We start from the raw sequence: 20,185 nt of genomic DNA on the forward strand, positions 1-20,185 counted from the left end.
AAGCACCGGGACATGACCACAAATAACAGCAATGACCTCAGCAACTTGGGTAGGTTGTGTTATAGGCTCCACAATCCAAAAGTCTGAATCAGATGTCAAAGATAAGACAGGCGTAGTGATGCTGAAAATATTTGCAGGACCGCTTTTGCTCCCCACCAAAGAAAATTGTGAAAATATTTTGCTCATTATTTCAGTTGTTGCCCCTTTTGTTTGTGGGTTTTGTAAGAATGTAGTTAGGCTAGAAATGACTCGGGTCAGACAGGCAGGTAGGCAAGCAGGCGTAGGACCAGCACGGACGTGGTTCTTTTTTTGCCGGCTGGTAAACCAAACAGAATTCATGCACTTTTGATGGCACAGTGTTTGCCAACAGTGCATGGAAAAAAAAGAAGAAAAAAAAGTGACTTTTGTGATAAACGATCACTCCACGAATTAAAAAGTCGAAAGAGTCTGAGAGAAAGTAACTGATAAATAGAGGAAACACTCAATTATCCACTAATTGAGTGTTTGACTTTTCTGAATAGTTTCTGGGATGCTTAGAACTCGAATTGCACAGCTGGAAAGAGTTTATTTTGATGCACCTGCTGTTTTCTTTGCAAATTTGCATCATAGGATTGTTTTTTTTGTTTTTCCTGCAGTATATAAAATTGCTGTATCTCCAAAATAAAACTATGAAGACACTCAAAATAAATTTCCTGTTGTTGTAAACTATTTTTTGCAACTTTTTTGTATTTAAAGTTTTGAGGGATAAACCTCTTAAATTTCTCCAAGTAGAAATATATGTAAAAAAACAAAACAAAAGCGATTTTCAATTTTTTTGTAGTTTATTGCACTTTTTTGCAATTAATGTAGTTACTATGGACTTAATGCATACATATTATTAAAATATGGGCTATAACAGTTATTTAGCAACTTGAAATGCTCCCACAAATGGCACTACAACATGTAAAAAAATAATATAAGCTCTGGCGGACTTGGTTCTATAGTAGGTCTTAAAGGGTTAAATAAATATCGTCAAATAATCGCGATCTCAATTTCAGTGAAAATAATCGTGATTATCATTTTTGCCATAATCGAGCAGCCCTACTTTGAAGTCTGTGAATACAAACATCTCACACACTAGGGATTGGTTTTGTTAGTGAAACATCCCTTGACTGCAAACAAGTCCTGGGCGTGGAGTTCGAGCAAACACACCTGTGGCATCATGTGAATGACAACCCGAAATATTAGTTAGCAGGTTTAAATTCCTCAATGACTAATGCTGTAAGAAGTCTGCTTTAAAGTAAAACAGAAAAGGACAGAAAATATGAAAACGTAAGAGGTGAAGCATCACACTAAACATTCTCCTGATGCTTCCTGCTTCTGTCCAGCTGATCTATAAGTGATAACATCCATCTGACAGCAGCTGGGAAAACCTCACAGGGCAACCTGCCAGACAGCAAGCTGCCAACATCCACCACCTCTCTCCTCCTTCTTCTTCTTCTTTCCAGGGCAACTTGTCAGACCTGATCAGCCCAGCTCATCAGGGATGTCAGATTTCAGCATCACACCTTGTGTCCTAGCTTATTCCCTGATTTCTCACCTACTGAAAGCTGGCCTGCGAGTGTGTGATGAGTGGAGATGCCGAAATGAGATGAGATCACACCTGCAGAATTTCAAAGCATCTGAATGGCTGCACTCACACACAGGCAGAAATGTATCCACATCACCCCCCTCCCCTCTCCTGCACGGAGGTGCACATGAATGGCTTCAGGCTGAGCATTTTAAAAGGGTTTTAAGTGTGGCTGCTACATCAACAGCATCATAAATCAGTTGTTTGTAACGCTGTCACGGCGGGTTGTCTCCTGTCACAGCCTATCAGAGGTTAATCTGCCTTGATATCGCGTCCCACATCTGAGGCCGGAGCCTGATCAGCTGGCTGGCAGTGATTGATCCCCGCACGGAGCACAGAAATCGATTTTCACGGTGCCTGCTCGGTGGTTTGAGGGGTGATGACGAGCAGCAAGCTAACGAGCTACCCGGCTAACCCACCACGGTGGGATGCACAGCTCACACACATCGTTACACAGAGGAAAACAAATAGCGGTATGAATCGGGTGGGGAATTGCCACATTATGAGTTTGTTATCTAATTTTAAAAAACAAACAAAAAAAACCCGCATCGGCAGCAGGTTGTTGCTGCGCTAGCCGAGGCTAGCTGACAGCACGGCTGCACCGCATCGGCAGCGCTAGCATCAGTTAGCCTAGCACCACTTCGCTCCATTGAGAAAAAAAAGAAACAAACAAACTACACCTTCTTCCCCTCCACGGTTGTGTCAGCCTACCTGGACATAGTTGCTCTCGCAGTACTCCGCGACTCTTTCCAAATTAGTGAAGCTGTCCAGCAGCGCGCTTCGTCCCGCTGGAATCTCCTCTTCCAGAAGCATTTGTAGCTCCGCCATTTTCACATCTTTAGCGGAGAGGTGCGCTCTCTGGCGCCCCCGTGGCCGCCCGCGGTACCGCAGGGCTCTCCCCACAGCCGGGCTTCCCAAAATTAATAACAAAGCAGCATCACAGCACACTCCCACTGCTGAGTGCTTCAGAGGTTATTTCTTTCTCTTTCTTTCTTTCGTTAATTAGTTTTCAATTCAGAAATATTTAACTCAGCGAATAAAACATTTCATAACTATATATTAACTACTGTACGCAATAAAAACCTGTAATACATTTCCTGGACTCATTTTTTATTACTCTTTAAGGCTTTAGTTACTGTGAAGCCAGTCTGGAGTAGGAGAAGAAAATAGGATTTTGCTTCCCCTTCTGTAAAGCTCTCATAACATTTCATTTAAAGCTGCAACAATCACTCAATAACTAATCACTGAATAACTTTCTGGAGCTAAAAGCGCCTCCTTCCCCCTGTAGAAAGCTGAGATGCTTTTACTATTTTCTGGTCTCTTATACACCAACCTGTTGATCCAATAAACAAAATAACAGCTATTATTGATTTATTATACATGTTCAGGCACAATTTAATTTAAAATGTCTTGCACATGTGGGCTGGAAATACACACTGCTTAGCACTTGATCATCACAAGTTGGTGGATCTTCAGGGATATCAGTGTTTCCAACAGCAGATGAACTGGAGAGGCAACAAGAAGACAACCCCCATAAAAGGTTTAGTAGATTGTGGCCACAGACTTTTTTTTTCTCGAGTTCAGATTTTTCCTGGTAGCATGAGGCGATGTCTGCCCAACACAGTCTTGAGGATGTGGAGAAGATACCAGGATGGTAGAAAGGCTCATCAACCCAGAAGATGCTCATGCGCATGTTTCTTCCCAAACTAGAGAAACAGAAACAGACTCCATGAGGGTGGCCCGAGGGCCCAACATCCTTTTAAAAGGATCTGTGTTCAAAGCCCAGTGCTTTGCAGTTCGACTGGCTTTCACCAGAGACCACCAGAACCTAGCAACTCCAGCTTTACTCGTCGAGCCTCCCTCCCTGAAGAGACAGGAAGCGTTCGACAAACTAAACCTGTGAGTGGAAAAAGCTAATGTCATGCTTAAGGCCTCAGTGGTGGTACAAGGTGGGTGAAACAGCCTTTAAAATCCTACAAATTAAGAGTGTCAGTCCAAACTACTGGCATCATGATGGGGAACTACGATGACGTCTAACAGGGAATACTCTGCTGGTAATTTCATTCAGTGATGTTAAATGTGTTGCTTTTTGCTCTTCATCGTTTTCTCTAAATCTTTGTTTTAGCTGCTTCTTCTGCTGACGGTGATCCAGGTTTCGTCCTTCGGTGCGGATACCAGCTCGGATCGGATCTCGGCCACTTGCCCCTTCAGTCGGTGGAGCTTCAGCTGCCGCACCAACGTGCTGAGGACGACCGTAGCCACAGTGTAGGCAAACCTAACGGAGACCAAATAGTGATTGATGCAGGACATCCAGGTGTAGAAGAGCTTCAAATAGTTATCAAAACTTCCCAAAGTTGGTCTAATGAAGTCTGCTTTCACAATTAGCAGTCTGAGTGACAGAGTGTGGATAATTTCCTCTTACCTGAGCTCTGGACACGTCTGATTCCCTGAGAATCCGAGCAGACAGAAGCTCTTCCTGGCCGATTCTTCCTCGAATCGATCTGGGTCAAACCTGAGGGAGGATTGAAGTATTCACCAAACCAGTAAACAGACATATTACAACTTTAACTTGGAAGAAAAAAAGCCCCTCACTGTGAAGCTGTCACATTATTTTAACTGCAGTTTATTTGATGGCTGCAGATTTATGTTACCTGGTGAAGGCAGATGAATGCCCGGTGATAACTGTGACATGCACCTGTAGACTTAACAGGAAACACCTGATAATCCAGCGAGCTCTACACGGTAATGCTAGCAGGTTTTATTTCCACCCACCGGTTAGAATTAACTTCAAAGCAACCCCCCCACAAATAACAGCTAAGGCTGATGACAAAATGCCATTAGTTTTGAAGTTACTTATGAAATAGAGGAAAAATTAAATAGATGTGTTGATGATCAACTAAATTATTTGAGCTCTTCCTGTAAAATTTTTCCTAATCCATTAACTAAATGTTGACCCCTGGTGGAGCTACAACAAAAGTTTCAAGCTCACCAAATCGATATTTGAGCCTCTGGGATGAAACCGCTGCCAATCAGATGCTTTCCAGATGGTATTGGATGGTGGATCAAAATCTGACTGCACTTTTCTTTGTTTATAATCGTTACTTTTAACAAGATCAGATATGTTGTCACTGATTTTCAGTCCAGTTCTTGTGTAATTTTCATACCTCAACCTTTCTCCCCGATTCCCTTCAGTAAGAATGGCTTCTTCACAGCAATCCATCCACTGAGACTTCCATGAACAGTGACAGATAAGCTGAAGTTTAAGATGCATCTCTTAGCATGCATCTTTTTGTCCTGAACTTGTTCAGTTCCCTCAACATTTTTAAGGACATGCTGCACAACACATCGAGATGTGTCAACCTTTCAGCTAATAGCTCTGGAAAAATGCTATTTTATGTCTGTTAAAGACAAAGATCAGATTTAAAATCTTTTCCAAGTTCTCTGTTATGTGTAACACATGTTAACACATGACCCTACGCTGTGTCACTGCATCATTTCATGTTTGGCACTGATCACCACCTGCACTCATGTATATATCTTTCTACGTAGCACTCATAATTCTTATTCTCATGTATATCTCATGCACATATCTTTCTTTCTACGTAGCACTTTAATTCTTATTGTCTGCACTGAAGCACCGCAGCAATTTCCTAATGTTGTAAACCTCAACATCTGGCAATAAACCCATTCTGATTCTGATGTGTAGACACGACACTGGTTCATAGTTGAGTTAGGTGCCTTTGTAAGGTTTTAACAATTCATTGGTTAAGGTTGCTTAACACACACACACACACACACACACACACACACACACACACACAGAAATGAGGGGCTTGTGCACAGCATGGTACCTCTTAGTCTAGTAAGGGATACCATACTAGTCATACTATTGCAGATTTTGAATGAGTGGGATTTGAACTGGCAGCCATTTTTAAACTGGCTGAAGAACATGTCAAAACCAAAATGTCAAACCTGTAAGGGCTGCTCCAGGTTTCCTCATCTTGTAGAACCACTCCTAAGGCGTAAATCACCAACGTCTGAAAGTAACAACAACAACAACAGTGTTTACGTGTAACAAAACTGCTGTATTTTAACCTCAGCTGGGAAAACTGAGGGAACAACGCACTTTAATAGGGAAGGAAGAAAAATAAAACAAAACAGGAATATCACTTGCTTGACTTTAAATAAACATTCAAAAGTTGCATCTAAAAAATAAAAAATAAAAAAAATAAAATCCTCGGTTTATGTTTCTTACGCTATTTAATGTTTCTATCTGTTCTTGTTTACCATTAACACAGCAAACACTGTGTTTGTGCAGCTGAAATAATCTGGCTGAGAGCCGCAGACTCCGGGAAACCGGATACCTCTTTGGGGATGACGTGCTGATCGACTTTGCCCTCCACTTCCTGAAGCCGAGCCGCGACGGGGGTGAGCTTGGCAGTCCTCACCGTCTCGTTCAGGACCTGTTGGCAGTATCTACGCGAGGACGGAAATGCGATCGCATCAACGTTATTGGCTGCACCGCGTGTGAAGGACGACTCAAGAACGCCTAAATACGTAAAAGTCCAAAAGGCTTACCTGAGCTGAGGAATCTTGTCGAGGGAAACCGGATCAGAACCCAATACGTCCTCCAGCTCCTGGTGCAACTTGTCCTGCACTTCCTCTGAATTGGACAGGAAGTAAAGAGCCCAGATACACACTGCCAAAACACCACAGTGTGTAATCTTAGAATCAGAATAAAACAACATTTTGCTAATAAAAGATAAATAAAAGTTAGCTTTTGTTTGCTTTTAGAGCTAAAAGTTCATTACATTATTGTTAAGTGCCTATCAGACAACTCTGGGAAACTGTGCTTATAAAAACTGTATCTGGCAGGCTTCACATCCTCTGATTCAGGCCACTTACAGTTCGCAGCGATGACACATCCAGCCAAAGTGAACACCATGCAGTCCTCCATGATCTGAAACAAACAATCAAGATTTCAGCGTTTTTTTTTCTTACCTCTGTGAAAGCGCTGAGGATGTAAAGCAGAAGCTCATCAGCATTCACCTGTCGCTCTGTGAAGTTGGACTGCAGCAGAGCGTCCACAAACACCGCCTGCTTCCTCTGGGTTTTCCTGTCCTTCGCCACAGACAACAGCAAAGACTCCATCTCTGACAGAGCTGACCACCGAGGAGGAAAAAACAAGATGAGAGCCGTGGCGACTCCGACCACATTCAAGGGCTCAAAACCAGAGGAACCCACCCGAGGGATTAATAAAGTTCTATCTAATCTAATCTAATCTAATCTGACATCCTAGCCCGGCACGGCTCACAGATTTTGTCCCACAGCTGCTGGACAGGCCCTTTAAAAACATCTGAATCATCAAAACCTTGAATGTGAGGTTCCCCTGTCTGCACTAATAGGGTAAAGGGTAAATTATTCTCACACCTGGGGAGCCACTTTTTGAGAACTGGGTGTCAGAGTTACATGAAGTGACATGAACAAGTGCCAGACACTCTCTGTGGGGTTACACATTAAATGCAGTCTTTGCAGCCCTTTCAGACAGCACCCAAAATAGCATCTGTCCTTGGCAGGTAAATCCCTATCGATCCTATCCAAACAAAGCCTGTCTGCTGATTAAGGTGGTAACCGTGAATGTGCTCGGTCTGTCTGTCAAGAGGCTTAACACAGAGATAACATCGGAGCCTCTGCAGACTTTCCATTTGGCTTCACCACACAAAGCCAGACACCGCTCCCACACGTTGACACGCCTCCTTCGCTCACCCTTCTCATAGTGCGCTTTCCTGCTGGAGCTCTTCTCCAGGGAGCCGTCCAGGTAGCCCTTTCCAATTTCTGACCAGATCTGGAGGCGTGAGTCAGAAGAGCAAAAATAAATAAATTAATAAAAATCAATGATCAGTTACAGAGCCTTAAACTCCCTGCAGAACTTTAGCATGGTGCATTTTTGATTAGCATCCCAATAAAGTAAAGTTTTGTGTCCCCCAAGCTTACTGCACAGAGGTTTGTGCTAAAATTTCTCACCGCATCGTGGTTCTTGCGGAAGGCAAGGACCTCAGTGTCGTCCCCGAACCGCTCGCCCAGAGCCAGTTGGGTGACCGTCTTCATGGCCAGGCCCAGCAGGTGGGCACACAGAGGCGTGTGCTGACCCTCTGGGAATGACTTCCACTTTTTCACCAGCTCATCCACCAGCTAAGAAACAAGATATCAGTTAGCAGGAAGTGTGAGGAAGTTTTTGGTTTTCTTATTTATTTTAGAAAAATTATTTCTTGGCTTTGGAAACCTTGAGCACAAGCGGAAAGTTGTTTTTCAGCGTGCTGTTGATGGCACTTTCGTACACTTTTTTTCTCATGATGGACTCGCTGGCCCCACCTCCCATCCCGGACTTGTAGCCGAGCAGCGACTTCAGCATCGTTTCAAAGGAGTCGGCTAAAAAGGAAGCAGGAAACAGCAGATTTATGCATAAGGATGTTCTTCTTTTCAATTAGATATTTTTCCCAACAAATTCCTGAGTGTAAGAAAAGCTGCTGATCCAAACTGGTTTGCTTACTAGCGTGGTTGGGGTTGATGTGTTGCTGAAGCTCGCTTACGGAGCCCAAGCTGACCACAGGGCGACCACCAAACCAGAACGAGGCCACGGAGCCGTACTCATCATGCAGGCCGACGAGGAACTCATGCAGACTGCCTCTGTCGATGATATCCTGCAGGTTTCCATCCCTGGAGAACAGAAAATAGAACATTAACGCACATATGCTTATATTTACTGACAAAAGCTATTAGGATGACAGGACCCTTAAGAAGCTAATTATTATGCACAATGTACTATATTTTACAAAATGCTGTTACTGAATAAGAGTTAACAGAAGCAGAAAAAATAAAGGTAAAGATGAAAACTTACTTCTCATCTGTGGGGTTGAGACCTGGGATACCAGAGGCCCTTCTGGATGACTGAAAATATGATTAGAAATGAGATTTTGTTGTTTAACACAAATACAAGTCATTAAACATGAGTAGTTTTTCTCACAGTGGTGTCCACATGTCTACTAAGTCTTTACATAATTTAAAATAATGGCTCTGCCTGTCGGAAAGCGGGTCCCATTCAGAACCTCTTTGAAAAATACAAAATTTAACAATTTCTTATTGAATGGCATGCGCATATGGAACATGATATCGTTTAGGGATGTGAAGTAAATTAGTTGGAGTTTAGAAATAAATCGGCTTGTAACACAAACACATAAAGGAAACTGATAAAAATGAAAAAAAAAAAAATCTCGTTTTCGCTCATTCCGTCTTCTTGAAGTTGGATTTCTCTGGACTAGGTCAATGAATATTATATTAAATGGGAGCCGAAATGTGCAAAATACACTCCTTACTCAATTAATCTCTTAAATAGTTCAGAATAATGTGCTCCAACTCGTGAACAAGAACTAAAACATTTAAAAGCGCTTTTTGGTTGGGACACTGGGATGAGGGCAACAGCCCGCTAATGTAGCAAGCTAACGCCAAACTTGCAGGAACTTACCGGGTACAAATAAAGGACAGCGCCCACCAGGATGATGACAAAGGTAACAGCAAAGATGGCAAAGTCCAGCATGATTGCTCGCTGTTATCAAACAGTTTCTGCTAACTTTTATTCACGTGTATTTGAATGTTTCCACCAAAAACCTCAAGATATATCACTACCACGTCAACATCAGCTGCTCGGTTATCTGTGTTCGATTATACAGCCTGGATCGCAGGCAGAGCAAACCAATGGATCTAAGGAAAAAGCATGACACCAAGGAGACACAAAACACGGGCAAAGACAGACAAAACGCGTTTTGTCTGTCTTTGTCAGACAAAACGCGTTTTGTCTGTCTTTGTCGTCGGGACACAAAACAAGATCAAAGAAACAGAAATGTTGACAAGTGAGACACAAAATGATCACAAATACATAAAATGACATAAAACAACTCAAAGGGACACAAAATGACCATAAAGTCATTTTATAATGATGTAAAAAGACACACACAAAAAATCACACTGAGCAAAGGCATAAGAAACTACAAAGAATAAAAATAAAATCACACAAAGAGATACAACATGAGTAAAAATATACTCAAAAACACAAAAATGAGAAATAAGCACATAAACAGGAGCAAGGACATAAAACAACTATAAAAAGAAGAATGAACAAGACCAGAGACACTAAATAACCAGAAAGACATAAGATAAGACACAAATGACACCAAAGGGACAAAAAACAACTACAAAAGGGATCGCTAAAAAGAAAAACAAAAAGAAAAGTGAAACAAAATGACGCAAAATGATGACAAAGGGACATTAAAAAGACATTAAATGACATAAAGAGAGAGAAAAACATTATGAGATGAAAAAATGACTAAAAGGGCACAAAAACACCAAAGTGACAATAAAGAGATGTGAAACATGCACAAAGACATAAAAACAACACACTAAACAGCCACAAAATGTCCACAGAGACATGAAATAAGACACAAAATTACAAGAAAACAGAGACAAAACTTGACCAAAGTGATACAAATGACAGAAAGGTGATATAAAGCAACTAAACATGGACTACAGTCACACCGGAGACACAAAATGACTACAGAGGGACACAAAAAAGACCAAAGTTTACAATAAAAAGACTCAACATGACACCAAAGACACACAGGAAAAAAGACCAGACACCACATGTCCACAAACATAAACTAATAACCTAAAATAGGACACAAAATCACTCAGAATTTATTTATTTTTTTTAGAAAACGCTTTGTATTCTGCTCAAATTAAAACTGATACATTGACACTTCAGCTCAGATGTCAGTGTAAAATCCGCGGTCAGCATTACATTTAGCTGCCTTTCAGTTCAGTTCCATCACAGCTGCTCTAGAAGCCTTTTAGGATCTCAGATGATTTTTTTTTTTTCTTTGACTCATCTCTGTGTTTATACCTCAGCTATGCCATCCTTTGGTTAATGCACTTCAACTGGCCTGAATTTCCACTTCCAGGTTAATTTCATTAGCTTTCAGTGCAGCGCAGTAACACCATTAACTACTCCTTGGCATGATAAGTACTTTTACTTTTGATATGTTACAATTCTTTTGCAGTTAGACCAGCGGTCCCCAACCCCCGGTGAGTCGTTTGGTACCGGGCCGCGAGAGTTGAGGCTCAGGTGTGAAATGTATGGTTTTCAGGGTTTTTATTGGTTTTCAGTGTTATTTTGTTATCGTTTTTATCGTTAACTCGGTTTTCCTGGGTCTTTTCACGTGTGTTATGAATAAATCTTGTTTTATTTGGTACCGGTACTGGTTTTATTTTGTCGTATTTATCCGCGACACCTTAAAGGCCGGTCCGTGAAAATATTGTCGGGCATAAACTGGTCCGTGGCGCAAAAAAGGTTGGAGACCGCTGCTGTAGACCATGTAAATCAATTCAATTCAATTAAAATTTCTTCATAGCTCATTCAGTGTGCTTCAGTAGCCTGGGCAAGCAGAAAAACAGTGTAGTGAATGCAGTGAATGCTTTCTTTCATGGGTTTCATGTAGAGAAACAACTGTAAACAAAAGAGAGAAAAAACTATTCTTTAAATCTCTGTATTTAAAAAGAAATAAACATATTTCAAACGTACAAAAATAACTTAAACAACATTCACGACAAAATGCAAAAATATGTGCAAAATGACAAAAAAAGCTGTACAGTAATTTCTTAATTCTCTCAGGCGGTCATTTCTGATTTGTCCTCTAGCTTTGGAGGCTCAATCTCCATGGCCATTAGGTAACCTGAGGAGGAAGGATAAGAAAACAAAAATAAATGTTTTAAGTTGGCTTTTCCTTTTTTAAGCAGAAATGCTCAACCCACACTGCTCTCTCTCACCCTCCGTGTAGTCGGTCTCAGGTCTGATGGCGATTAAAATCCAGGCCAGGCCCACCAGCAGGGCCACCACCAGGTTGACAGTCACCCATGGGTGGAGAATTTGGTGCTCCAACCCTGTAGGCCTAAAGCAGAATCAGGTCAGTCTCTGTATCAAAACCAGACTTTTTAATGATATCGGAATATCAGATTATTCCAGCAAGCTCACAGTAGTGCCGTGTTGTTGGAATAGAGGTTGATCCGATCGCTGGTCATTTGCTGGCTCAGAGAGAGGACGAGCGCTGAGAAATACACTGTGTGCAAAAAGCAAAGCGTGTCAACTGAATCCCAAACAGAGCCCACGATGATGTGTTTCTGAAGCACAGACAGAGAAGGAAGGAGGACTCACAGAACGAGGCGAGAGCCACCGGATCCAGCGTGATGAACTCCCGCAGAGCCACGGGGCCTTTGGCCAGATTCACCCTGAGGAGAGTTTCATTTGTAGAAAACACAAACATCTAATTCATAGCGTAAATGGATGCAGTATTCATTCACTTCACACTTTTAATTACAAGATTTATAAAGTGAGATCCCTGTCCCACCCCAGCTCTATAGCCCCTCACCTGAGGTCAAAGTTTCAACACGTTCTTTTTAACTGGGTACAGTTTGAACTGCACCACCACTTATATGATGTTGCAGATTTACTTAAGACACCTGCTCCTATCAAAAGTTTTGTTTGTAAATAAGAAAGCGTTATTCGCAAAATAAACAAATAACACTTTTTGTTTGCAAATACAAAATTTTTGTTTGCAAACATAAAAATCTGAAAGTTTTGACTGCAAAATAGTGACGTTTTATTTGCAAATACAAAAGTATTTATAATCCGGTTGTTCAGTCTGACGTCACTAGCCGTGTCTGGGCCTAAACTCCGCTGCAGGTCCATATATCAAACGATCACTATGGCATTACTGAGAGTTGAAAAACTGTCTAAAGTCTTTCATCTTTAATAAAATAATCAGCGTTCTGCTCTACCAAGTGTAACAATTGAGTTTAACATCCAGGCATTCATGAAAACGGAATTTATGACATTTAACGGAGTTAGAAGTTAGCAGGGAGTTAGCTCGCTAGCTTCTATCTAAATACAATATAGCATGTCCTGACTGCGGGGTTTTGGAAACAAATTAAAACGTACAGCTCTGTTATCACTTCCAACATAAATGAAGACAGAAAACTAAACAGCAGTGACGTTTGTAGGGTTACTGAAGTTTGGCTAGCTGGTATATAATGATGTGCTACGTGACCGCTAGCGACACAGCTATGTTAGCATAATATAAACAAGCTAACTTTTTTTCCACTCGATAAAAGTTAACGTGAGTGTTCTCGGTGGTCAGGAACAAATGTAATCGCATGGCAGGATGCTGTAAAAGGACCAAACTTCAGCCAGGAGAACAACTGAGATAATCCATCCACAATACGAGGTTAGTCATTCATATACTGCTGCATGGGCTGGGCTGTAGTTACATCCTAAGGTTTTAAAAACTGAGCTTAAATAAATGATTAGTGGTAATAAAAGCCGAGGGAGGTCAACAGTGATCACTGACTGTTTTAGGAGCTTTTTGAGATCAAATAGAAGAAAATACAAAACATTAAACATGTTAACAACACAAAAGCCATATTAAACGCAGACTACTTTAGACCCGGAAGTAGGATTCGTCGCGTCATCACTGAACAACCGGATACAATAAACCTGTTTTTTGTTTGCAACTGTTAAATCCAAAATGTTTTGTTTACAAATATATGTTTTTAAAAAGCAATTTTTTTTGTTTGCAAATAGCAACATTTTGATCGAAAATACCACATTTGTCAGCAAATATAAAAATTATAAAATTTTGCTAGCCAATCACATTTTTCGTTTGCAAATATTAAAAAAAATTTAACATTTTTGTGCACAAATATCAAACTTTTTTTATGAATATTAACATTCTGGAAAATATACAAACACCGATTTTTTGGTTTGCAAATATCAAAAATAAAAAATTGTTTTGCAAGCTCATATCTTGTTTCTTGTAAATATAAATGTATAACAAGTTTTTCTCACAAATACCAAAGTTTTTCTTGCAAATACCGTGCCTGCGTGTGTTCTCTTTGTGTCCATTTTGCTCGCACAGTAGGGTTTGGCTATTTGGTGATTCTAATTTGCCAGAAGGTGTGATGTGTTTTTGTTTGCAACGTGGCGAACCATGATGGATTTCCAATGTGCAGCTTTACCTGTCGAAGGCTGCCACTGTACTGATGGCCAGCAGCATGTAGAGCAGAGACTGGGAGGGATACGCCACGCTTTGGTACTGCTCAAGCAGGTTGGACAGGGAGGTGAGGTGCTGCCCGGCTAGCATGTACACCATCACCACGTTCCACACGGCGTAGCCGGCCAGGAAGCCCTGACAGTATAGACCGAACACCCTGGAGCATGAACAGAGGAGAGGAGGAACACTGGGACGGGAGGACGGACTCGGGATTTTTATAGTCATACAGGAGACACTTTGCTGTTACCTGAAGCCTCCATGCACTCTGATGGAAACATCTCTGGTGGTCCACAGTGGCTGCATGTGCTGGAAGTCTGCCATGTTGTCCATCGGGTCGCTGGTCTTCCTCCAATCGGAGCGTTCAGCAGCCTGGAAACGCTCTGCATGCAAACACATAAAAAAAGTTAAACAAACAGCCTCATCATCAATATCGTCTTCTTCTTCTTCTGTCACTCACTATTTCTCTCCACAAACACCTTCCCGACCGGCTGGCTCTGACCCTGTGGGGCGGCAAACAGGGAATGCTGCGGCAATGGAGGAGGGGTGTCGGCGATGATGTCATCCTCCGGTATGTCCAGCTCATCGGGAAGCTGCGTCTCGACAACTTTGGACTTCCTGAAGAGTGTATGGCAAGTTAAAAAAAAAATTTAAAACTAAAAAGCCAGACTATTCTCAGGTCACAACATTAAAGATAGTAACTTGCAAATATCAAATCAAATCAAATCAAATCACTTTTATTGTCACATCACATGTGCAGGTACATTGGTACAGCACATGTGAGTGAAATTCTTGTGTTCGAGCTTCACAAGCAACAGAGTTGTGCAAAATACAATAATGTAAACAAGCAAAATACAAGAATGGCTACATCTGAAACTAATAAATATATGTACAATATATAATAGTATATGCATTTCTGGATGTGTATACTAAATATTTTTCTACGTGTGTGTGTGTGTGTGTGTGTACACATATTTTACAAATTAAATAGAGTCAACAATAAATAAAATATATAAAAATATACAGAGTGAGACATGTGCAAAACAGTGGCGTTACTGTACAGTATGGAGTGCATAATGTTAAAGTTCCAGTAGTGAAGCTGAGGTGTCTATGAAGTGTTCAGCAGTCTGATGGCCTGATGGAAAAAGCTGTCTCTCAGTCTGCTGGTACGGGACCGGATGCTGCAGAACCTCCTTCCTGATGGAAGCAGTCTGAACAGTTTATGGCTGGGGTGACTGGAGTCCTTGATGATCCTCCCCGCTTTCCTCAGGCAGCGCTTCCTGTAGATGTCTTGGAGGGAGGGAAGCTCACCTCCAATTATCCGTTCAGAGCACCGCACTACTCGCTGGAGAGCTTTGCAGTTGTAGGCGGTGCTGTTGCCATATCGAGGCCCAGCGTACATTTGAATTTGTTCTCCTTCAATGATGGTTTACATCAGCTCAGTTATTAATTTATTGTGAACACTTGTGTGTCTCAGAGTCAATAAAGGGGAATAAACAAGAACAGCAACATTATAAAAATCAACTGTCAGCCAAATGATTTCTTTAAATGTGGATATCAAGCCAGAAATTTACAATTAGTGCACCTGTATTAAAATAATAAATTCTTACTTTTTCTTTCGGGGTTTCCTGACCACTTCTTCTCCATCTGTGGTCTGGTCCGCGGTGTCTCCGTTCACCAGGTCGGCGTGGTCGTCCTCAAGACCTGAAATCCAGGATTCACAACATGGGCAAAGTTTCAGTTTCAGCCAAAAGTTCAGTCCTCAGATTGCTCTAACTGCTCACATTCAGACACTTTTTTCTAAATTTGGCTCTGCAGTCTGTCATAGAGTCGCAGAAGCTCCACCCACCTGCCGTTTGTGAGAGGCAGACAATCATAAGAAAGCTGGTTTGAAGTGGGAAGAGCTAAAGTAGCTTGTTTCAGGTAGATGATGAACTGAGGGGGCTGATGCAAGATTCACAATAAGCTCCATAAGGATTACTTTGAGCTGTGAATCATGCAAAGCCACTCCAGTAGAGTCTATAGTTAAAAATATGGAGCTAGCTGAAGTTATTATTAAAGAGTCTTTCTCCCCTCACCCCCAACTGGTGGCGGCACACGGTTGCTGGAGGTTTGTTCCTGTTAAAAGGAGGTTTTTCCTTCCACCGTCGCTTGCTCTTAGGACGTTGTCTGATTGTTGGAGGTTTCTCTGTATTATTACAGGGTCCCTACCTTGCAATATAAAGCAGCAACAACTAGCAGAGACAGAATTCTTGAATTCACCTATAGTGGCAGTTTTCTTCTTCTTCCTCCTCCTCTGTGGCGGGGCCTCGACTGTGGCTTCAAGGGTCAGATGATCCCCGATTCCAGAAGCCCTGCGGCTGCCCATGCCTCCCATCTCCATCCCCTGATCTGAAGGTGGCACAAGAAGCTACAGCTTTATTTTAAACAGTGGGTGGAGGCAAATGAGGAAATTGAAATTTTTATACAGAAATTTTAGGACAAATTTGAAAAGTCTACTCTCCTTCTTTGTGGTTTTATGTTGTTATCCTTTACTTAAAATTATTCTCCAGAGTTTTGGAAGAATTTTAATGGTAACAATTTGTTTTTTAGGACTTTAGTGAACATAAATGCTGTTATATATGTGCAGGCTTTCATGAGCAAGCCATATACAGTGGGGCAAAAAAGTATTTAGTCAGCCACTGATTGTGCAAGTTCCCCCACCTAAAATGATGACAGAGGTCAGTAATTTGCACCAGAGGTACACTTCAACTGTGAGAGACAGAATGTGAAAAAAAAAATCCATGAATCCACATGGTAGGATTTGTAAAGAATTTATTCGTAAATCAGGGTGGAAAATAAGTATTTGGTCAATAACAAAAATACAACTCAATACTTTGTAACATAACCTTTGTTGGCAATAACAATAACAAATTCTTTACAAATCCTACCATGTGGATTCATGGATTTTTTTTTCACATTCTGTCTCTCACAGTTGAAGTGTACCTCTGGTGCAAATTACTGACCTCTGTCATCATTTTAAGTGGGGGAACTTGCACAACCGGTGGCTGACTAAATACTTTTTTGCCCCACTGTATAACGAGTTTTACACTGCTCAACAGTTCAAAGCTTTCTTTGGGCTCATGACGGCAAATTGAAGATAATTTGGATGACAATGAGAAATATGCTCATGGTGTGAGCGGTGAAGATACAGTGAGGTGCATGAAAAGGTTATATTAAAGAAGCCCTTCAAACCTTTAAATTCATGTTCGTGAAGCATCAAATATGAGAACACAAAGCTGTTTCTTACCGTCTGTATCGTCCACCCCATTTGTCTCCTTTTTCGCTCTCTTCTTCTTGTGCTTTGGTGCTGGAACATCTTCTGTGCACATGAAGGGATAAATAAATAAAGCTAAGTCACATAAAAAATGAGTTTGAGACGAAATGCAACTTGTTTATTAGAAATATTTTTACCCACCTGTGTCTTGACTTCACATGTGCACAGGTCGCAAGAACAAAGAAAAGAGAGAAGAAAAGTTTAGTTTTGCTGTTTAAAGTGGACTTCGTTTGCTCATTTACTGCTTCAGTTTTTTATTCTTGGACTCTACTAGAGTCACTTTGCATGAATCAGAGTCCAAAATCATCCTCATTTATCTTATCCTGGGCTTTGGTGCAGCCCTTCAGTTCATCCCCTGTCTAAAAGCAGCCGTTTTAGCTCCTCCCCACCATAACTATATTAGAATTGACAGGTGTGTGAGGCTTTTGAGTCTGGGATGACCATATGACTGATAGCCCCTTTCTCTGATGTCGTACAGACCCAGGTAGAAAAAAATGAAGATACAGAGCAGTCTGAAGTCTGGCTGACTTATTGTGACCTCTAATTCAGTAGGTATTATTATCATTATTATTATTATTATTATTTCATTTGTATTTTGTTACATGCTTCTTTAATATGATGGCAATCTATTGCTGCCTCATCAGTGTTGAAAGTTGATCAGAGTTCAGATCTTGTGCTTTTCCACTCACTGTTTAAGGACTGACTATATATAAATTCAATCGGATTGGAAAGTTTCCTGTCCATTGTTCCTCTTATTCACTTATCTCCAATTTACTTAGTTGCTACTTTTGCCTTGTGATGTCGTGCGGGAAAACACAAAGACTGTCACCGGGATGCTCCTGGATCATTGAGACACACACACACACCCCTCTTGCATCTGCATGGCAAAAAAGCTTCATAGGTCCCCTTTAGCATTACACCACAGTAGCTGCTTGAAATGAAGATGTTTACCCACCTCGACATTGTGGGAAGAGATCGCTGGCCTCTCTGGAGAAACACAGTGAAACACAGAAGTCAGATTTCTCCCTTTGTTCACTCATAAAAACCCTCTAAAGAACATTTTTATTCCTTCTTTTATAGATTTGGGTTGAAGTTTAACACATTAAATGCAGTTTTTTCATTCCCAAATCAGTCACACCAAAAAAGAAACCTATGTAAAAATAATTGGGAAATAAGACCTAGAGTTATATTTTCTGAATTTCTGTCCATACCAACGGAACAACACAAGTTATGAACACATTCTAGTAAATCTAGAAACAAAACTAAACACTTTTTATGACCTTTTTATTTGAAATCCTGCAAGAACAAGACCCTAAAACTGACCCTTGGGTATACACTGCTACTAGACACACCAGAGTCTGAGAAAATCTGACTGGAAAGCTTTTTGGTGCCATCAAACGCATCTTAAACATATCTAATAACTATCACTCCTTCGGTAACAAGAACACAAGAACCAAAGAAACGTAATTTCGAAATTTAGACACAAACTGCCTGAAAGTGATATGGCTGCTCTTACAAAACAGGATAAGCCCATTATAAGAGATTATCTAAGCCACCAGCACTTGCATAACCAATGAAAAAGTTAAGATTTTAACGTAAAAAGTTCAAGAACTTTCAGTTATAACCCAGAGTCGGATATAACAACCGAAGCAAGCATCTTACCGGCGTCTTTCTAGCCATTTCTCCCCCAAGAAACCAGCGAGACAGGAGTTAAGTGACACATGACATCCTGACTGTTTTATTCTCGGCTAAATCTGTGTTAGTACATCTGCCAGGACTGAGGATTACTCCGAGCACAGGTCAAGCCCCTTTTTTAGTGTCTTGGAGCGGCAGTGTGTATTTATGAGTGTGTCGGTGAGTAAAAACATCCAGGAAGTACTTCATCTGACGTAAACCGAGAAGGAAATCACTAAGATTTTTCAGAAATAAAAACCAAATCCCTTAAAAACAGGCTTTAAATTCACCAAGTCTGATTGTTCAAGTCTGTGTGAGGAGTTTATCAGATCTCTGGGTGCTTTTACTCGACTTTCTCCTGTTTCATTGAATAAGTTGTTGCTTAAGAGCACAAAAGAAAAAAAATGAAGGGTGGCGCAACACTTTTGCACAGGACTGTATGTCTCTAATGTCTTAATGATTTTAGTACATTTTGCGAGGTGCTACAGAAATAAAACTTATTATTATTAAAGGAAATGTAAAACCAAGTGTGGATCACTTTAATATTTCTCTAATAAGCTACTAATTCAATATTTTCTCTATCAATAACTTTTTTGTTATAATTTAAGACCGAAAACGTCTGGATAAATAAATGTGTAAATAACATAAAGTAAATAAAATGAATAAAAACCAGCCACCACGTGACAAATCAACAGGTTCTTGTTGATTTTTATTAAAAGTTATTACAGAGGAGCTACAGAGCTGTTAGCTCAGATGAGGTTTGATTTACTCACCTGTGGGAGAGGCGGCAGCTCCCTCACCCTCCGCGTCTACACAGAAAACAGGCAGGTTACAAACACCGTCTGCTCTTTATTATCATCGTTTTCGCTCTTATTAGAATTCAGAGAAAGATTACACGAAAACAGCCTTTAAAGTGAACCAGAAAACGAGCTTTCTGCCCCCACAGGTACAATTAGGAGCAAATCACGCCATCCATTTAAATATGACCGTTATGTTGACTGTTCATGCATTATGTGTGCATATCTCTCACCGTTGCTCCTCCTGTATCCATAACCCGTTTAATATTATGCAGCTGGTAACTTTGTTTTATTCGCTTCAGTCGTTTAAAGCGAATAAATCGCTGTTTTTGTTGATTTTTCTTTTCCTTTTTTGCTTTGTTTACGCTCACTGAGCGGCGGGGTTGTGGCCCGGATGTATTTAGGAATAGTGTGACGCATTTCCGGTAGCTTAACATTTAGCAAAAATAAAATGAAAAAAAATTATTAAAATTGAAGCTTCCGGGTATTAATAATGTTTTGAAGACTACTTTGCCCCTCCCCCATTTTTAATGTCATGTAACCATGGCTGCTAATCTTATTTATTTTCTTGTTGGCTGGGAAATTACACGTTTTCTGCAATTTTAACAACTTTGTTTTGTTTTTTGAAGATATATGA

General features: G+C 40.8%; 3 protein-coding genes across 19 annotated transcripts in view; all 3 read right to left on the reverse strand.

Annotated features, from left to right (window-relative positions):
- The window catches only part of LOC113015636 (abl interactor 2), a 33,304-nt gene extending 30,716 nt beyond the window's left edge, over positions 1 to 2,588 (reverse strand). For all 17 annotated transcript variants that reach the window (XM_080296987.1, XM_026157711.2, XM_080296983.1 and 14 more), the window contains exon 1: positions 2,321 to 2,588. In XM_080296987.1, the coding sequence (XP_080153113.1) occupies positions 2,321 to 2,437 (117 nt within the window). In that variant the 5' untranslated portion in view covers positions 2,438 to 2,588. The remainder of the gene's footprint in view (positions 1 to 2,320) is intronic.
- A 375-nt stretch (positions 2,589 to 2,963) lies between these two features.
- cyp20a1 (cytochrome P450, family 20, subfamily A, polypeptide 1) lies at positions 2,964 to 9,392 on the reverse strand. Its single transcript, XM_026157712.2, has 13 exons — positions 9,132 to 9,392; positions 8,508 to 8,557; positions 8,160 to 8,326; positions 7,893 to 8,038; positions 7,634 to 7,801; positions 7,376 to 7,454; positions 6,659 to 6,771; positions 6,515 to 6,569; positions 6,188 to 6,308; positions 5,974 to 6,085; positions 5,582 to 5,646; positions 4,032 to 4,121; positions 2,964 to 3,884 (listed from the first exon to the last, which is right to left on the reverse strand). Exons 1-13 carry the CDS (start codon positions 9,201 to 9,203, stop codon positions 3,731 to 3,733), a joined length of 1,392 nt encoding a protein of 463 aa, XP_026013497.1. The 5' UTR covers positions 9,204 to 9,392; the 3' UTR covers positions 2,964 to 3,730.
- Positions 9,393 to 9,578: 186 nt separating this feature from the next.
- LOC113016771 (transmembrane protein 237A-like) lies at positions 9,579 to 20,134 on the reverse strand. The gene is made up of 14 exons (XM_026159875.2): positions 19,782 to 20,134; positions 19,525 to 19,560; positions 18,033 to 18,064; positions 17,219 to 17,229; positions 17,051 to 17,122; positions 16,024 to 16,152; positions 15,372 to 15,465; positions 14,222 to 14,379; positions 14,012 to 14,144; positions 13,730 to 13,921; positions 11,871 to 11,944; positions 11,691 to 11,775; positions 11,486 to 11,607; positions 9,579 to 11,391 (listed from the first exon to the last, which is right to left on the reverse strand). The coding sequence occupies exons 1-14, from the start codon at positions 19,983 to 19,985 to the stop codon at positions 11,327 to 11,329; spliced, it is 1,407 nt and encodes a 468-aa protein (XP_026015660.1). The 5' UTR covers positions 19,986 to 20,134; the 3' UTR covers positions 9,579 to 11,326.
- Between the last annotated feature and the right edge of the window lie 51 nt (positions 20,135 to 20,185).

This window comes from Astatotilapia calliptera, chromosome 23, assembly GCF_964374335.1.
Source record: "Astatotilapia calliptera chromosome 23, fAstCal68.1, whole genome shotgun sequence".
NCBI classification, from domain to species: Eukaryota; Metazoa; Chordata; class Actinopteri; order Cichliformes; family Cichlidae; genus Astatotilapia; species Astatotilapia calliptera.

Coding starts and splice junctions, on each gene's coding strand:
- cyp20a1 (XM_026157712.2), bottom strand. CDS start 9,203: ATGCTGGACTTTGCCATCTTTGCTGTTACCTTTGTCATCATCCTGGTG. Junction 8,558..9,131: donor CTGTCCTTTATTTGTACCCG/GTAAGTTCCTGC, acceptor TCATATTTTCAG/TCATCCAGAAGGGCCTCTGG. Junction 6,086..6,187: donor GACAAGATTCCTCAGCTCAG/GTAAGCCTTTTG, acceptor GTCCTCGCGTAG/ATACTGCCAACAGGTCCTGA.
- LOC113016771 (XM_026159875.2), bottom strand. CDS start 19,985: ATGTTAAGCTACCGGAAATGCGTCACACTATTCCTAAATACATCCGGG. Junction 18,065..19,524: donor AGCTGCCGCCTCTCCCACAG/GTGAGTAAATCA, acceptor GTGTTTCTCCAG/AGAGGCCAGCGATCTCTTCC. Junction 14,145..14,221: donor GGTGTTTGTGGAGAGAAATA/GTGAGTGACAGA, acceptor GTTTGCATGCAG/AGCGTTTCCAGGCTGCTGAA.